This window comes from Vulpes lagopus, chromosome 1 (assembly GCF_018345385.1).
Source record: "Vulpes lagopus strain Blue_001 chromosome 1, ASM1834538v1, whole genome shotgun sequence".
Taxonomy (NCBI): domain Eukaryota; kingdom Metazoa; phylum Chordata; class Mammalia; order Carnivora; family Canidae; genus Vulpes; species Vulpes lagopus.
Genome location: NC_054824.1, coordinates 144,490,147 through 144,504,977, shown reverse-complemented (window position 1 = coordinate 144,504,977; position 14,831 = coordinate 144,490,147). Strand labels below are relative to the sequence as shown.

At 47.9% G+C, this 14,831-nt stretch overlaps 1 protein-coding gene across 5 annotated transcripts in view; it reads left to right on the top strand.

Moving 5' to 3' along the window:
• ARHGEF2 (Rho/Rac guanine nucleotide exchange factor 2) overlaps positions 1–14,831 on the top strand; it is a 45,176-nt gene continuing 30,345 nt past the window's right edge. For 2 of the 5 annotated variants that reach the window (XM_041745595.1, XM_041745602.1), the window contains exons 1-3: positions 1–69; positions 5,247–5,527; positions 6,771–6,888. In XM_041745595.1, the coding sequence (XP_041601529.1) occupies positions 19–69; positions 5,247–5,527; positions 6,771–6,888 (450 nt within the window). In that variant the 5' untranslated portion in view covers positions 1–18. Of the gene's footprint in view, positions 70–223; positions 364–5,246; positions 5,528–6,218; positions 6,235–6,770; positions 6,889–14,831 lie in introns of those variants that run through there. The other 3 variants (XM_041745587.1, XM_041745611.1, XM_041745622.1) reach the window with 3 other exon arrangements.

The window sequence follows — 14,831 nt, the reverse complement described above, 5'->3', positions numbered from 1 at the left end:
GGAGCCAATGGGCCGGAGATGGAAGAGGACGGTGGCCCTGCCCCACATCTGCAGTCAGATGAGACCCTGGTAGGATGAGTTTACAAGCCCAGTGGGAAGGAAGAGGGTGGGGCAAACCAATTTTAAAAAGTGGTCACACTTAGAAGCCCAAAGCAGCACAATTCCTGACTGATTTGTGAGCCTGGCATATCCAAGAGGAGGGAGTGACTTAGGGCGGGTGTTTGAGATAGATGCCTAACTGCTGTCTTAAGTACAGGGAGGTGTGCTTGCCTTAGAGGGACGCTGGGCTCCTGGGCTTTGCACTTCCGGAATTAAGTACTAGCAATAAAATCGGTAACTCTGTCCTGTGAGTCCTGCAAGCAGGTAGGTCCTTCTCAGAAGTCAACCTGGGGGGTACCTGGGGGGGGGGTCAGTTGGTTTCGCGGCTGATTTTGGCTCAGGTCATGATCTCCCGGGTCCTGAGATGGAGCCTGGAGCCCAGTCCCCACCCACCCACCCGGCTCAGCAGAGTCCGCTTCTCCCTCTGCCCCTCCCCCAGCTCAGGCGCAAGCGCTCCCTCTCTCTCAAACAAAATCTTAAAAAAATTTTTTAATTAAAAAAAAATGCCAACCTGGAAGCTGACGTGGACAGATAGGTGGCTTTTGTCTGTACTCACCCCTGTGCCACTAAGGGACAGTGCCCGGCATAGACCCTCCTGGGTCCTCCATGCCCGACACCTGGTAAGTGCCCAAGCAACGCCTGCTGAATGAACACTAGCCCTCTGCTTATGCTTTTGCCCTTTTGACTTTTTTTTTGTTTGTTTGGCCTTTCAACTTTTGGAATTGGGCTGCTAGTCTATGGCAATTGACAAGCAGATCAGAGGAGGAGAGGGAGTTTCAGGACCCCCCTGTCCTGCCCACAGCGAAATCTCCTGTGCTTCACACTGAGAGACAGAGCCACTACAGCTGAGTCAGGGGGGCGGGGGTGTTGGGGACCTACCATGGAACGGGGTGTCTGGGGAGTAGGGCGGAAGTAACTGTGCTTACTAGGGCTTTCTTGATCTGAGGCTAGGAGAAGCCCAGCTCTAGCCCTGCCTGCAGGACCCTGGTGGATTAATGGTTTACTCTCTACGGGGAAGGAGCAAGCAGGTTAAATTTTGAACCATCAAAGGGTTTTCTGTGTCCCTGTCCCCCCCAGGGCTGGGAGAAGGCAGCGGATCAGGGTATCTGGCTCTCCCTTCCTTCCCATTCTTTATTATCCGGCTCTTTGGGGATCTTCCTCTGGTTGTCCCCCTTTAGGAGACGTAGGGCCCCAGGCCTAGCCCCAGGAAGCCCCCAGGCAGTCGCTGTGCCTAGCAGGGCAGCTGGGGTGGTTGCAGGGAGTGGTTCCTACCCCAGCGCTCACTGACAGCCCACATTGGCAGAGCCCCACCTGCCCCAGCACTTCACTCAGGTTTCCAAGACAGCAGAGGGAGTAAAAGGACAAACTTAATTTCCCTGGGACCCCCATCTAATTGCTTCCTTTCTTTGGCTGTGTTGGTGGAGGGACAAGTATGGGGGTGATGGTGAAGAACACTGTTGCACCATTTCTTTCAAAGCTAGCCGTGTACTGTCTTCAGGAGCTTGTTTTCTGGGTGAGGAAAGAGCTCCTGCTCTGTAGTGTGACACAGGTGCTTTGAGGACTTGGCTCCTCCTCCGGCCCCCAGACCTTGAGCAAGTTAGGGAACCTCTCTGTGCTGTTCCTTCATGTGTAAAATGGGGATAATAGTGTATCTCAAGAGATGGCTGTGAAGATCCCACTCTCCTGCAGGCTCCAGATGCTGGAGGAAAGGGACATTGGGGACCTCAAAGCCTCTGTCTCCAGCCTGTGGCCCAACACCTGCTTTGTGTGCACTGAGCCTCAACATCTGTGGTCTCTTCTTCGTACTTCCTGAGATTTTGAGACCCAGTTGCTTTAAATCAGGAGTCTGCAAACTTTTTCTGTAAGGACCCAGATAATAAATATTTTAGGCTTTGTGGGCCATATGGTCTCTGTCGCAGCTACAACTTTGCTGTCGTAATGCAGAAACAGCCACAGACCATATGTAAGTGAATGAGCATGGCTGTGTTCCAAAACAACCTTTATTTATGAACACTGAAATTTGAATTTCATGTAATTTTTATGTATCACAAAGTAGTGTTCTGTCTTTGATTCTTTCCCCAGCCATTAAAAAAAAAAAGAGATTGCAGGATGGGTTTGGCCCACAGTCCTCTAGTCTGCGGGCCACCACCTCTTTACCAGAGCAGCCCTCCCTCCATCTGGAGCTGATTGGTGGGGGTCCCTGGCCCTTCTCGTTGGATGTGTTGGATGCGGGTGGCTCCAGGTCTTCCCATCAGCAGTTGTTCATGGCCAGGAGTCCCCATCATAGCTGCATTACCATCAGCCCACAACATGCTGTCCTTTTTCTGAGAGAGAGCTGCGGGATGGCTATCTTTTGATGCCGATTTCTGCTTTCTCCCCGGGCCTTTCAGTCCCTAGCTCTCTGATTCTCCATTCCCAGCCTCTAAATGAAAACCATGAGACCAGCCTTTCTGATGTCCCCAGCACACACTCAGCACCACGTCAGTCACATTCTGTACACAGTATCATCAAGCCTCTCAACTTGCAGGGTCAGTATCGTTCCCATTGTACAGATGGTTCTGAAGCTCGAAAGCGCTGAGCAAGTTTCCCAGGTCATGTGGCTCATGAAAGTGGCAGAGCTAACCAGCCCAATGGGTTTTGGAGCCCCAATAGCACCATGAGGAAATTAAGGCCTCAGGATTTTGAATAAATCCTGGTCTCTCCCCTGCCCCTCCTCTCTCTCTGTTAAAGTACTGTGTGCTCTGACCCCAGCACTCTGGCATGCCCAACCATCCACTGATCGGATCAGGGGCAGGAGATGCTGGTAGGGAAGCCATTCAATCCAGAGATAAGAAGACTCCTTGCTTTCCTCTCATGCCTTCCTCTTGAGCATCTGACCCCAGACCTATTTCAGAATCTGATCTCTGCTCTGTGGAAGACAGATGGGTGACATGATGGGATCTCATCTGGGGGCTAAATAAGCCATTGTGTGAGAGCCAACCCTGGCTGCTGCCCTGCACCATTTCCTAAGCTCAGGAGGCTGGGGGAGACAGGTGGGCCCTGGTGGGAGCTGGTGGAAGAGAGGTCGGGGAGAGAACACAACCATGAAGCCAGCTTGCATTTCAGAAAGTGGACAAGGAATGTCTCTGGGAGGGGTTGAGGCAGCTTTGCTATACTTCATCTCTTTGAAGGACAGAATAGAAATTATTGATATTGCAGCGTGGATGGGATGGGTAGAGTTTAGAGAACAGGACATATGGAGAGAAATGGCATGAAGATATGAGGCAGAAGGAGCCGCACAGGTTCCATTTGCACAGAGGGCGGAGGCCAGGAATTAACAACATGAATGCTGGGAAAAGGTGGGTCCCCAGAAGAGGCCAGGTTCCAGCTGGTTTGAGCTAGAGGAAGAAGGGCAAGATTTCAGGATCAGAGATATGTGCTCAGCAGGCCAGGGCAGCAAGTACCCTCTCCAGCTGGCAATATCCCTGGGGATGGAGAGGGCAAGGCTTCAGTCCATGCATCTCACTAAGCTCACTCAATCCAGCCCCACGGACCCCACTGGGCAGGAACAGCAGGCAGAAGCTGGGGTTGGCTAACTCCAGTGCGTTTGCCACTTCCGTGAGGTCTCTGTCCTGTTTCCAGCCTCTGTTCTTCTTTTCCTGGTGAGCACCCCGGTTCCTCCTCTGGCTTCCACCCCAGGCTCTCACAATACTCCACCCTCCCTGCCCCTGAGTATCAGCTTTGGGGACCACTGGATGGAGGCCTGGGCTCTGGCCCTCCAAACTGCTTGCTCTCCAAGGAGCTCCCATTTCCCCTGAGCACATCAGATGGCACAAGGCCTTGTCACAGACAGACACACAGAGGGCACCTGTCCTGGTGGTCAGCCGAGGGGCTCTCTACATGGCCTCCAGGTGTGGGGAGCATGGACTGATTTCCCAGGCCTCTCCTGGTCTGTCTTCAGAGCCATAGTGGGGCCGCAGGGGCCATCTGCTCAGCCACTTCGTTCCCTGTGGCAGACAGGGATGGTGCAGCGCCTCTCAGCAGTGGACAGGTGGCGATGACAGTGGGAAAAGTGGCTTGAAGGATCAACTTTCCAACAATACAGGACCTGGGGAAGGCAGAAAGCCTGGGAGGAGGTGGAAGGCTCTGGCTCAGTGGTTCCTGGGCCCTCTAGGCCCTGCCAAGAGCTTAGGAGCTGGGGGTGCCCCGGGACCAGGAAGAAGGGGAGCCTCATTTGCAGAAGGCCACCAGAGACGGGGCCAGGAGTGAGCAGCACGGACACCTACCATGATAGAGGAGAGGCCCCAGCCCCCCTCAAGCACCTCTGTACTCAGGTATTTGGTACTTCTCTCTGGAGTGGGGCTTATCACTTCAACTCTGAGAGTTCCTGAGGGTTCTTAACTCCGAGACACACCGAGACAGGCCGCGGGGGCCACCAGGAGTGCTGGGTGACCAGAACAACCCCTGGGGTGATGTGGGGAGGCACAGGAGAAGAGATTTTGATGTGGCTGCTGGTAGTGCCTTCTCTCTGCTCCCTGGAGAGAGGACTTTTCGCTCTATCACTTCCCATATGACCAGCCTTGGAAGGAAGAAACCAGAACACTTTCTTGTGAGCCTTCCTCCTGCTCCTCAGTCTGCCCAGGCTCTTCCTGCCCCGCTTGGCCAGATCCTACCTCTCACCCTCTAGGCCCTCAGGGGCTGCTGCCTTCCTTCCATTGTCTCACTGAGCTCTCCGAATGGCTCATCCTTGGATGCACAAAGCCTTCTGTTGCATCTTCTCTTGTGGCACAAGCCACTCTGGCCACTTAGTCATTTGTGATGTGGGCTTTGGTCTCTGTGTATGCGCACATGCACACACGCACGCACACACATCACTGTGAATTCCTTGAGGACAGGAATGGTATCTCTCTCTCTGCTTGGCTAGGTTCTCTGCCATAGCGGTGCCCAGGAGCTAGAAGGGTAATGAGTGAATGAGGATGTCATCACGCTCCAGAGAGAACACTAGACAGCAGGTCAGAGAAGTTGGCATTTAGACGCTCATGTGTCCTGGAGCCGGCCGCTGTCCGGTGCTGTGCCTCTGTAAAGGGAGAGCCGGCTATGATACTCCTCAGTTCCAGGTTCCAGGATTCTAGAACTCCTCTCACCCAATCTCTGTCTTCTTGACACAGACCGGCCTGTGTGTGCCTCCCATGAACGGAGACATCCCAGAGGTGTTCCTCGCCGGTGGAGACCTGGTGCCCCAAGGCCACACTCGCCGCTGCCTGTCTGTGGTTGAGTCTGGAGAGCAGCTGGAGGAAGAAGAGGAGGAGGGAAATACGGAGGAGGGGAATGGCTTTCATCCTATGCCCCTCCGAAGATCGGGGGCCTTCCGTGCCCACGCCCACAACCACAACCCCTTCAAGAGACACAGTTGGGGGCCAGGCAGGGAGCTCCGGGATCCACTGAGCAGGTAACCCCCAGGGGACCTCCTGCCTCCTGTCTAGACCTAGACCTAGGAGAAGGTGATTGGGAAGGCACGCCTGGAGCTGAGGACACCTGGGCACTCCCTGGACAGTCCAGACCCCGTGTCTCTGGGGTTCTTGTTGAGGATGACCTGCCTTTAAAAGTGCAGCTCTTCCTGTGGTCCTCGCTCCTCTCCACCTGGTCTCAGGGGCTGGTGGGGAAGGTACGGGGTTGGGGAGATATCGCCTCCACCTCCCACTCTGGGTTTCATAGAACCATAAAAGGAATCAGAGCTGGAAGGGACGCAGGTATTATGTGGCCCAAACTCCTCACTTTACAGCAGAGGAAAGCGAGGCACAGACAACTGGGAGGTTCCTGAGAAGTGCCCCTGGGGTAGGGGGGAGCATTGCTGGTTCCAGGCTGACGCAGCCCTGGGATGTTTTGGACATCACAGTAGAACCCTTGCAGTAGAGGAGTAGCGACTCTTGCTCACAGGCCTGTACATCTGATTGGCAGAAGACAGGGCCCAGCTCTCCTCCTCTTCTGGAAAACCCCTGACCACTTCCCCAAAGACAGAGGAAGTCAGAAAGAGAAGATCTGGGGGTCAATGTGGAGAGCTCAGTGTGGGTGGTCATTGAGAGGGCCCGCCAGCCACGGAAGGGCACTGACTCTCTGCTCTGGCTGTGGTCCCACGGACAGGTTCCCTTAGCTCAGGTGAGTCACTCCTGGCACAGCTGGCTGAGCTGGGTAGAAGGGGAGGACTCTGTGCCTTGTCCCTGAACTGACCTGGGTGGCTGCTTAGGTGGAAGCCTTGCCCACCCGGGTCATGGAACCTTTCCGAGAGCAGCCAGCTGAAGGCAGAGATGCCATGGGTGCCCCTCATGTAGTGCCAGCTGTATCTCAGGGTCTTTCAGGGGTCACCTTTCACTGCCAGGCACTAACTCTGCCCCTTGGAGTCCTGGGCTGAGGAGGGCAAAGCTGGGCATCAGAAACCAGGCAAGGAGTGAGTTTCCAGCTTGCTCTTGCCCTTGGCCTCTGCCAAGTCTGGCTTCCTTCTGGAGAATAGTTCTGTCCCGTGGCCAGCAGGGGCCACCCTTGCCCGCAGCTTTGCCACAGCGCAGCCCTGCGGGCGGGCAGTATGGGTCTGGGCCACATCTATGACAGGAAGGGCTGGGCTGAGCGGTGTTCCTCTCTGGTGCCTGGCACTAGCCCCTAGGTACAGAGGGCAGTGGTGGTGATGTGTGTTTCAGGAACGAACCGCAGGCTTCGGGATGTATGGGCTGCCAGGAGGCCCCCTCATCGCAGAGCCAAGAGGAGCTGGACGCTTTTCTGGGATTGCAGCGCCAAGGTGGCCAGCCCTCCTGCGGGGTATGACAAGAGTCCCCAAGGAGGCCAGCGCCTTCCTCTCACCCACCCACCCCTGCCCCCTTGCCTGTTCCGCCACTACTCTGTGTCTCTTCCGTCCTGCCAGCTGTGGCTCTGTCTGTGCCCAGGCATCCTTCTGACTCCATCTGGCTGAAGCCATGTCTACTGTCTGCACTTCTCTGTCTGCCTCCCTGGTCTCTGTACCCTGTCCCCTGCTCTTGGTGTCCCGCCTCTGCCTCTTTCTCCACGATTCTCTGTCCCCATCTTTCTGTGTCTGAGCTCTGCGCTGATGTGAAAAGGCCTCTGTTCCCCTCACTGTGACATCCACTTCTTTCTGTGGACCCCACGTTTCTCAACATTGGAGCTGAACTTACGATGTGTGGGATGAAATGAGGCATCTGGTGCCCTGAAAAACAGTGGATTTCTAAGGATATAATCATAGAATTATCAGGTGAGAAAGGGTATAGAGTCTGCCCAGGCTTCTGGCCTAAGGGAGCACATCTGGGGGATCCCAAGCCAGGACCTAGGGACTCCTGAGGATACACAAGGCCTCTGGAGGCCCCCCTGGGCCTGCTCGATATTTTTAAAAACTCAGTTGCTTAACAGACTGAGCCACCTAGGCACCCCATTTATTCATATTCTTATTGGCCATGTACATATCTTCCTTTGTGAAATATCTGTTCAAGCCTTTGTTCACTTTTTAAAAAGATTTTCTTCTTTTTTCCCCAAAGATTTTATTTATTTATTCATGAGAGATATATAGAGAGAGGCAGAGACATAGGTAGAGGGAGAAGCAGGCTCCCTGCAGAGAGCCCAATGCAGTACAATCCAGGACCCCAGGATCATGACCCGAGCCAAAGGCAGATGTTCAACCACTGAGCCACCAAGGCGTCCTAAAAGATTTTATTTCTTTTTTTTTTTTAAGGTTTTATTTATTTATTCATGACAGACACAGAGAGGGAGAGAGGCAGAGACACAGGCAGACGGAGAAGCAGGCTCCATGCAGGGAGCCCGACATGGGACTCGATTCCGGATCTCCAGGATCACACCCCAGAGCGAAGGCGGCGCTGGGCCACCGGGGCTGCCCCCAAAAGATTTTATTTCTAATTAAGCTCTGTACCCAATATGGGGCTCAAACCACTGCTGAGACCAAGAGTCTCAACACCTCTGACTAAGCTGGCCAGGCACCCCAACCTTTTGCCCACTTTTTAACAGCTTCTCTTTTTCTTATTGATTTGTAAGAGTTCTTTATTTTTTAAAAAAAGATTTATTTATTTATTTATTCATGAGAGACACAAAGAGAGAGACAGAGAGATAGAAGGAGGAGAAACAGGCTCCATGCAAAGAGTCTGATACAGGACTTGATCCTGGGGCCCCAGGATTACTGCCTGAGACATAGGCAGATACTCAACCACTGAGCCACCCAGGCGTCCCAGATTGATTGATTGATGGACTGATTTGAGAGAGTGTGAATGCATGTGCATGCACAAGCAGGGGGCAGGGTGGGGAGGAGAGGGATAGAGAGAGAGCAGCAGACTCCCTGCTGAGCTCGGTGCCCTGGGTGGGGTTGGATCCCACAACCTTCAGATCATGACCTGAGCTGAGATCAAGAGTTGGAGCCCTAACGGACTTTAACTGACTGAGCCTCCCAGGTGCCCCAAGAGGTCTTTATATATTCTGGATTTGTGTCCTTTGTCAGATATAAGTATTGTCAATATTTCTTCCAGTCTCTGACTTGCATTTTTACTTTAATAGTGTATTTTTTTTTAAATTTTTATTTATTTATGATAGTCACAGAGAGAGAGAGAGGCAGAGACACAGGCGGAGGGAGAAGCAGGCTCCATGCACCGGGAGCCTGATGTGGGATTCGATCCCGGGTCTCCAGGATCGCGCCCTGGGCCAAAGGCAGGCGCCAAACCGCTGCACCACCCAGGGATCCCTTTAATAGTGTATTTTAATAAGCCTAAGTTTTCATTTAGATAAAATCAATTTTATCACATTTTTTTGCCAATATATCAACTTATTTTTCCCCACCTGATCCCCAATTTATTAAATTTTTAATGGTTAGTGCTTTGGGTCCTTTTTAAGAAATCCTGCTTATCCCATATGTTGGCAAATCGAACTTAAATACAAACAAATGTAAACAAAAATAATAAATAAATAAACAAACAAACAAACAAATAAATAAATAAATAATAAAAGACTAAAAAAAAAAAAAAAGAAATCCTGCTTATCCCAAGAATGTGAAGATTTTTCTCTAGTGTTTTCATCTAAAAGTTTTATAGACTTAGCTTTCACATTTAGCTGTATGATTTATCTAGATTCTTGAGTGTGGTAGAAATCAAGGTTTTGTGTTTTTCCCCCCTATATATAAAGATCCAGTTGCTTCATTAAAAAACCTTTCTTTCCCATCGAACTGCCATGGTGTCTTTGTTGAAATCAAGTGACTATAACTGTGTAAGTCTCTTACTGGGCCCTGATCTTTTTTCCATTATCTGACTATCCCTATGTCAGTATCACATTGTCTTAATTAATGCAGCTTTTATTGTTAACCTTAAACATGTGGTAGTGTAAATCCTCCATTTTGTTATTTTCTTTTACGACCATATTATCTATTCCAGGTCTTATGCATCTCCATGTGAATTTTATTTTATATTTCTTTTAAAAAACTTTTCTTTAAAAGACTTTATTTATTCATAGACACAGAGAGAGAGGCAGAAACACAGGCAGAGGGAGAAGCAGGATCCACGCAGGGAGCCCCACGTGGGACTCCATCCGGGGTCTCCAGGATCACACCCCAGGCTGCATGCGGCGCCAAACCGCTGCGCCACCAGGGCTGCCCTAAATAACTTTTTTAAAAAAACATATTATTATTTTTTAAAATTTATTTATTCATGAGAGACACAGAGAGAGAGGCAGAGACACAGACTGAGGGAGAAACAGGCTCCATGCAGGAAGCCGGACGCAGGACTCGATCCTGAGACTCCAGGATCACACCCTGGACCGAAGGTGGCGCTAAACCGCTGAGCCACCTGGGCTGTCCTAAAAAACTTTTAAATATTTTATTTATTTTTGAGAGGGAGAGAGAGAGGGAGAGAGAGAGACAGAATGAGCACAAGCCAGGGGAAAGGCACAGAGAGAAGCAGACTCCCTCTGAGCAGGAAGTCTGATGTGGGACACAATCCCAAGACCCTGGGATCATAACCTGAGCCAAAGACAGTTGCTTAACTGACTGAGCCATCCAGGTGCCCCTCCTGTTGCATTTTTATTGAGATTATACTGAGTTCAAAGATTAATTTAGGACAAATTAACATTTTTTAAAAAAAGATTTTATTTATTTGTTCATGAGAGAGACACAGAGAGAGGCAGAGACATAGGAGGAGGGAGAAGTAGGCTCCTTGCAGGGAGCTCGATGTGGGACTCCATCCAGGACCCTGGGATCAACTACCTGAGCCGAAGACAGATGCTCAACCACTGAGCCACCCAGGTGCCCCTGACATCTTTTTAATATTAAATCTTCTTACCCATGAAAAATAATATACGTCTCTATTTAGGTAGGTATTCTAAAGAAAACTATGTCTTTTATCAAAGCATGAGTTTTCTTCATACAGGTCTTGTCAATTTTTATTATATTTATTTCTAGGTAACTTACAGTTTTGTTGCTATTATGAATGCTTTTTTTTTTTTTGCTTTCTTATTTTTAAAATACATTTCCAAACTTTTTTCATTTACAGAAATGGAATAAATTAGACCTTGTATAATTGTCTTATACTCACTTATCTTGCTAAGCTCTCTCTTGTTTTCTGTTATAAAAATTTATCTGTGATTTTTTTTCCTGAGTAGACAATTATGTCATCTTTAAATGTGCTTTGTTTCTTTTGTTCCAAGATTTATTCCTTTTCTTTCTTTTTCTTGCCCTCTCTGCTGGCCGGGATCCTACTGCAGTGTTGGGCAGAAATATGATTACGGGTATCCTTGTCTTTTTTTTTTTTTTAATGAAATAGCACCAGTGCAGTTTATTTTAATGCTTCTTTTCATGAGTATAGTATCCTTGTCTTTGACTTCAGAGGAAGTACATCTTATTGATATTGATTTTTGGCTGTACGTTTATAAAGGACACTTTTTTTTATCAGGTTAAGGAAGATTTCTTTGATTCCTAAGGCTTTCACTTTACAGTAAGTGGGTATTGAATTTTATTCTATGCTTTTCTGCTTTTACGGAGATGGTTATATGTTTTTCTCCTTTAATATATTACTGAGGTAAATTAACTGTAAGGACTTTTCTCATATGCTACCCTTTTATTTTTAAAATGAATCCAACTTTATCATGACAGATTATCTTTTTTTTATTTAAAGATTTTATTTATTTATTCATGAGATACACAGAGAGAGGGAGAGAGAGGCAGAGACACAGGCAGAGGGAGAAGCAGGCTCCATGCAGGGAGCCTGATGTGGGACTCGATCCTGGGTCTCCAGGATCATGCCCTGGGCCGAAGGCAGGTGCCAAACCGCTGAGCCACCCAGGGATCCCCCAGATTATCTTTTTTATACAGCGCATAACAAATCAACCCCAAACTTAATGGCTTAAAATGACTTTTTTCCCCCTCTCACTATTCTGTGGGTGAATAATTTGGGTTGACCTCAGCTGAGTATTCTGCTTACTTCACCTGGACTCACATGGCTGCAGGTGGCTGGTGGCTTGCATATGGCTGGTGACCAAGGCTGGCCATATTCACATCTGCCATTTGTCAGGCTGAAAGTTGCGATACCTTGGATACCTTGGTTGTCATTCACATGGCCTCTCCAGAGGTTGGTTTAGACTTGTTCACATGGAAATAGCAGTGCAAGTGGACAAGAGTGCAAGCTTCAGGGTTTCTTTTCTTTTCTTTTTTCCCAGAGCTTATTTATTTTGAGAGAGAGAGAAAGAGAAAGAATAAGCAGGGAGAGGGGCAGAGGGAGAGGGAGAAACAGGCTCCCTGCTGAGAGGGGAGCTTGATGTGGAGCTGGATCCCAGGACCCTGAGATCACCACCTGAGCCAAATGCAGACGCCTAACTGACTGAGCCACCCAGGTGCCCCAACCTTTAAGGTTTCTTGAGGATAAGCTCAAAAATCATCTAAGCCCCTTCCACCACATTCTTTTTTTTTTTTTCTTACACCACATTCTATTCGTCTAGTAGAGTCACCGGCCAGCCCAGGTTCAAGGAGTGGATGGATACTTCCTTGGTGGAGGCAGCAGCAAATGCTTTGTAGACATTGAAAATCTACTTTGGTTTGCTAGTGATTTTTGTACTTAAGTTAATAAGAGAAATTGTCCCCAAATCTTGGTCACACTGTCTGTGTGCAGTTTAACAATAAGGTTATACTCACATTATAGGGAGAGTTAGAGAGTTTTCATTTCTATTCTTTGAAGAGTTTACATAAGATTTCTGTTCTCTAGTCCTTGAGATATCTGTGCTTTGCCTGTAAAATGTTTTTGGCCTGGTGAGTTTTTTTTGTTTTGTTTTGTTTTGCTTTTATTTATTTATTCATGAGAGACACAGAGAGAGAGAGGCAGAAACATAGGCAGAGGGAGAAACAGGCTCCACACAGGGAGCCCGATGTGGGATTTGATCCCGGCACTCCAGGATTATGCCCTGAGCCGAAGACAGACTCACCCAACCACTGAGCCACCCAGGCGTCCTTGTTTTGTTTATAGAAAAATTAACTACCGGGCTGCCTGGGTGGTTCAGCGGTTGAGCATCTGCCTTCAACTCAGGGCGCGATCCCAGGGTTCCGGAATCAAGTCCCACATCGGGCTCCCTGCATGGAGCCTGTTTCTCCCTCTGCCTATGTCTCTGCCTCTCTCTCTGCGTCTCTAATGAATGAATAAATAAATCAAATCTTTAAAAAAAAAAAGAAAAATAAAAATTACCAATTCCATTTCTTTTAAAAATTTTTATTATTTTTATTATTTTTAAAATTTATTTGCTCATGAGAGACACATAGAGAAGGTAGAGACATAGGCAGAGGGAGAAGCAGACTCCTCACAGGGAGCCCGGTGTGGGACTGGATCCCGAAATTCCGGGATCACACCTGTGCTGAAGGCAGACACTCAACCTCTGAGTCACCCAGGCGTCCCAATTCCATTTCTTTAGTAGGACCATTTAGGCTTTCTATTTCTTCTAGATTCAGTGTTGGTAAGTTATATAGATATAGATACACACATTTTTGTAAGGAATTTGTCTGTTTTGTTTGCTTTTTCAAAATTGCTATCATCAAGTTGTGGGCAGTCTTCTGCCTTTCCAATCACTAGGTCTGCCTCACACTCTTCCTCTGTCTGCCACTCTTACTGGAGTCATGTCTACAATTTTTAGTTTTATTGATCCTATTTTATGTTTACTACTTCCATTGATTTCTGCCTTTTTAATTTTTAAAAATTTTTAAAAGATTTTATTTATTTATTTATAAATATTTTATTTATTTATTCATGAGAGACGGAGAGAGAGGCAGAGACACAGGCAGAGGAAGAAGCAGGCTCTCTGCAGGAGCCTGATGTGGGACTTGATCAGGCCCTGAGTCAAAGGCAGATGCTTAACCACTAAGCCACCCAGGCGTCCCAAGATTTTATTTATTTATTAATGAGAGACAGAGAGAGAGAGAGGCAGAGACACAGGCAGAGGGAGAAGCAGGCTCCATGCAGGGAGCCCGATGTGGGACTCGATCCCGGGACTCCAGGATCACTCCCCAGGCCAAAGGCAGGTGCTAAACCTCTGAGCCACCCAGGGATCCCCTAATTTAAAAAAATTTTTTAAAGTAATCTCTCTGCCCAATATGGGGCTCAAACTCACCACCCCGAGATCATGAGTCACATCCTCCACCAACTCAGGTGCTCTGATTTCTGCTTTCATCCTTATTGTATCCTTCCTTCTGTTTTATTGGACATTGTTCTGTTGTTCTCTTTCTAATTTTTTAAAGTTGGCATAGTTCATTAATTTTTAGCTTTTAAAAATTTTCAATGTAAGCATTTTAATTTCTAAAGCTATAAATTACCCCAGAAATACCACTTCGGCCATGTCTCACAACTTTTGTTCTACAGTTCTATAGTATTTTCACTATTGTTGTTATAAAATAACTTTTTTTAAAAAAAGATTTTAAATACTCTCTACACCCAACATGGGGCTTGAACTCATAGCCCTGAGGTCAAGAGTCACATGCTCCACTGATTGAGCCAGCCAGGTGCCCCATAAAATATCTTTTAATTTCTATTACAATTTCTTTGTCTAGTAAGTCTATTCAGAAGAGTTTTTTTTTTTTAGAGGTCTGATTCCTTTTTTTAAAAGATTTTATTTATCCATTTTTTCATGAGAGACATAGGGAGAGAGGCAGAGACATAGGCAGAGGGAGAAGCAGGCTCCTCACAGCCTGATGTGGGACTCAATCCCTGGACTGGGATTATGCCCTGAGCCAAAGGCAGATGCTCAACCGCTGAGCCACCCAGATGTCCCTACTTAGAAGAGTATTTTAATATTTCTAAATCTATAGAGATTTTTTTTAAAACAATACATTTTTAAAATATAACAAATAGGGATTCTCAGGTGGCTCAGTTGTTGTAGCATCTGTCTTGAGCTCAGGTCATGATCTCAGGGTCCTGGGATCTAGCTCCGTATTAGGCTCTCTATTCAGCGGGGAGTCTGCTTCTCTTTCTGTCTCTCCCCCTGCTTGTGGGCATGCTCTCTCTCTCCTCTCAAATAAATAAATAAAATATTTAAAAGAAAGAATAAAACATACAGAAAAGGAAATGAAACTTACGTGTACAAAGTAATGAACAATTAGGAAGCAAATAGCTGTGTAACCATTCCAGGTTACATAAGAAAAACCAGAGCATCACCAAAACTTAGATGCCCTGTGTCCCTCCGCACTCATAATCCACTCATAACCTTCTCTCTCCTGGCAAGAATGACCACTT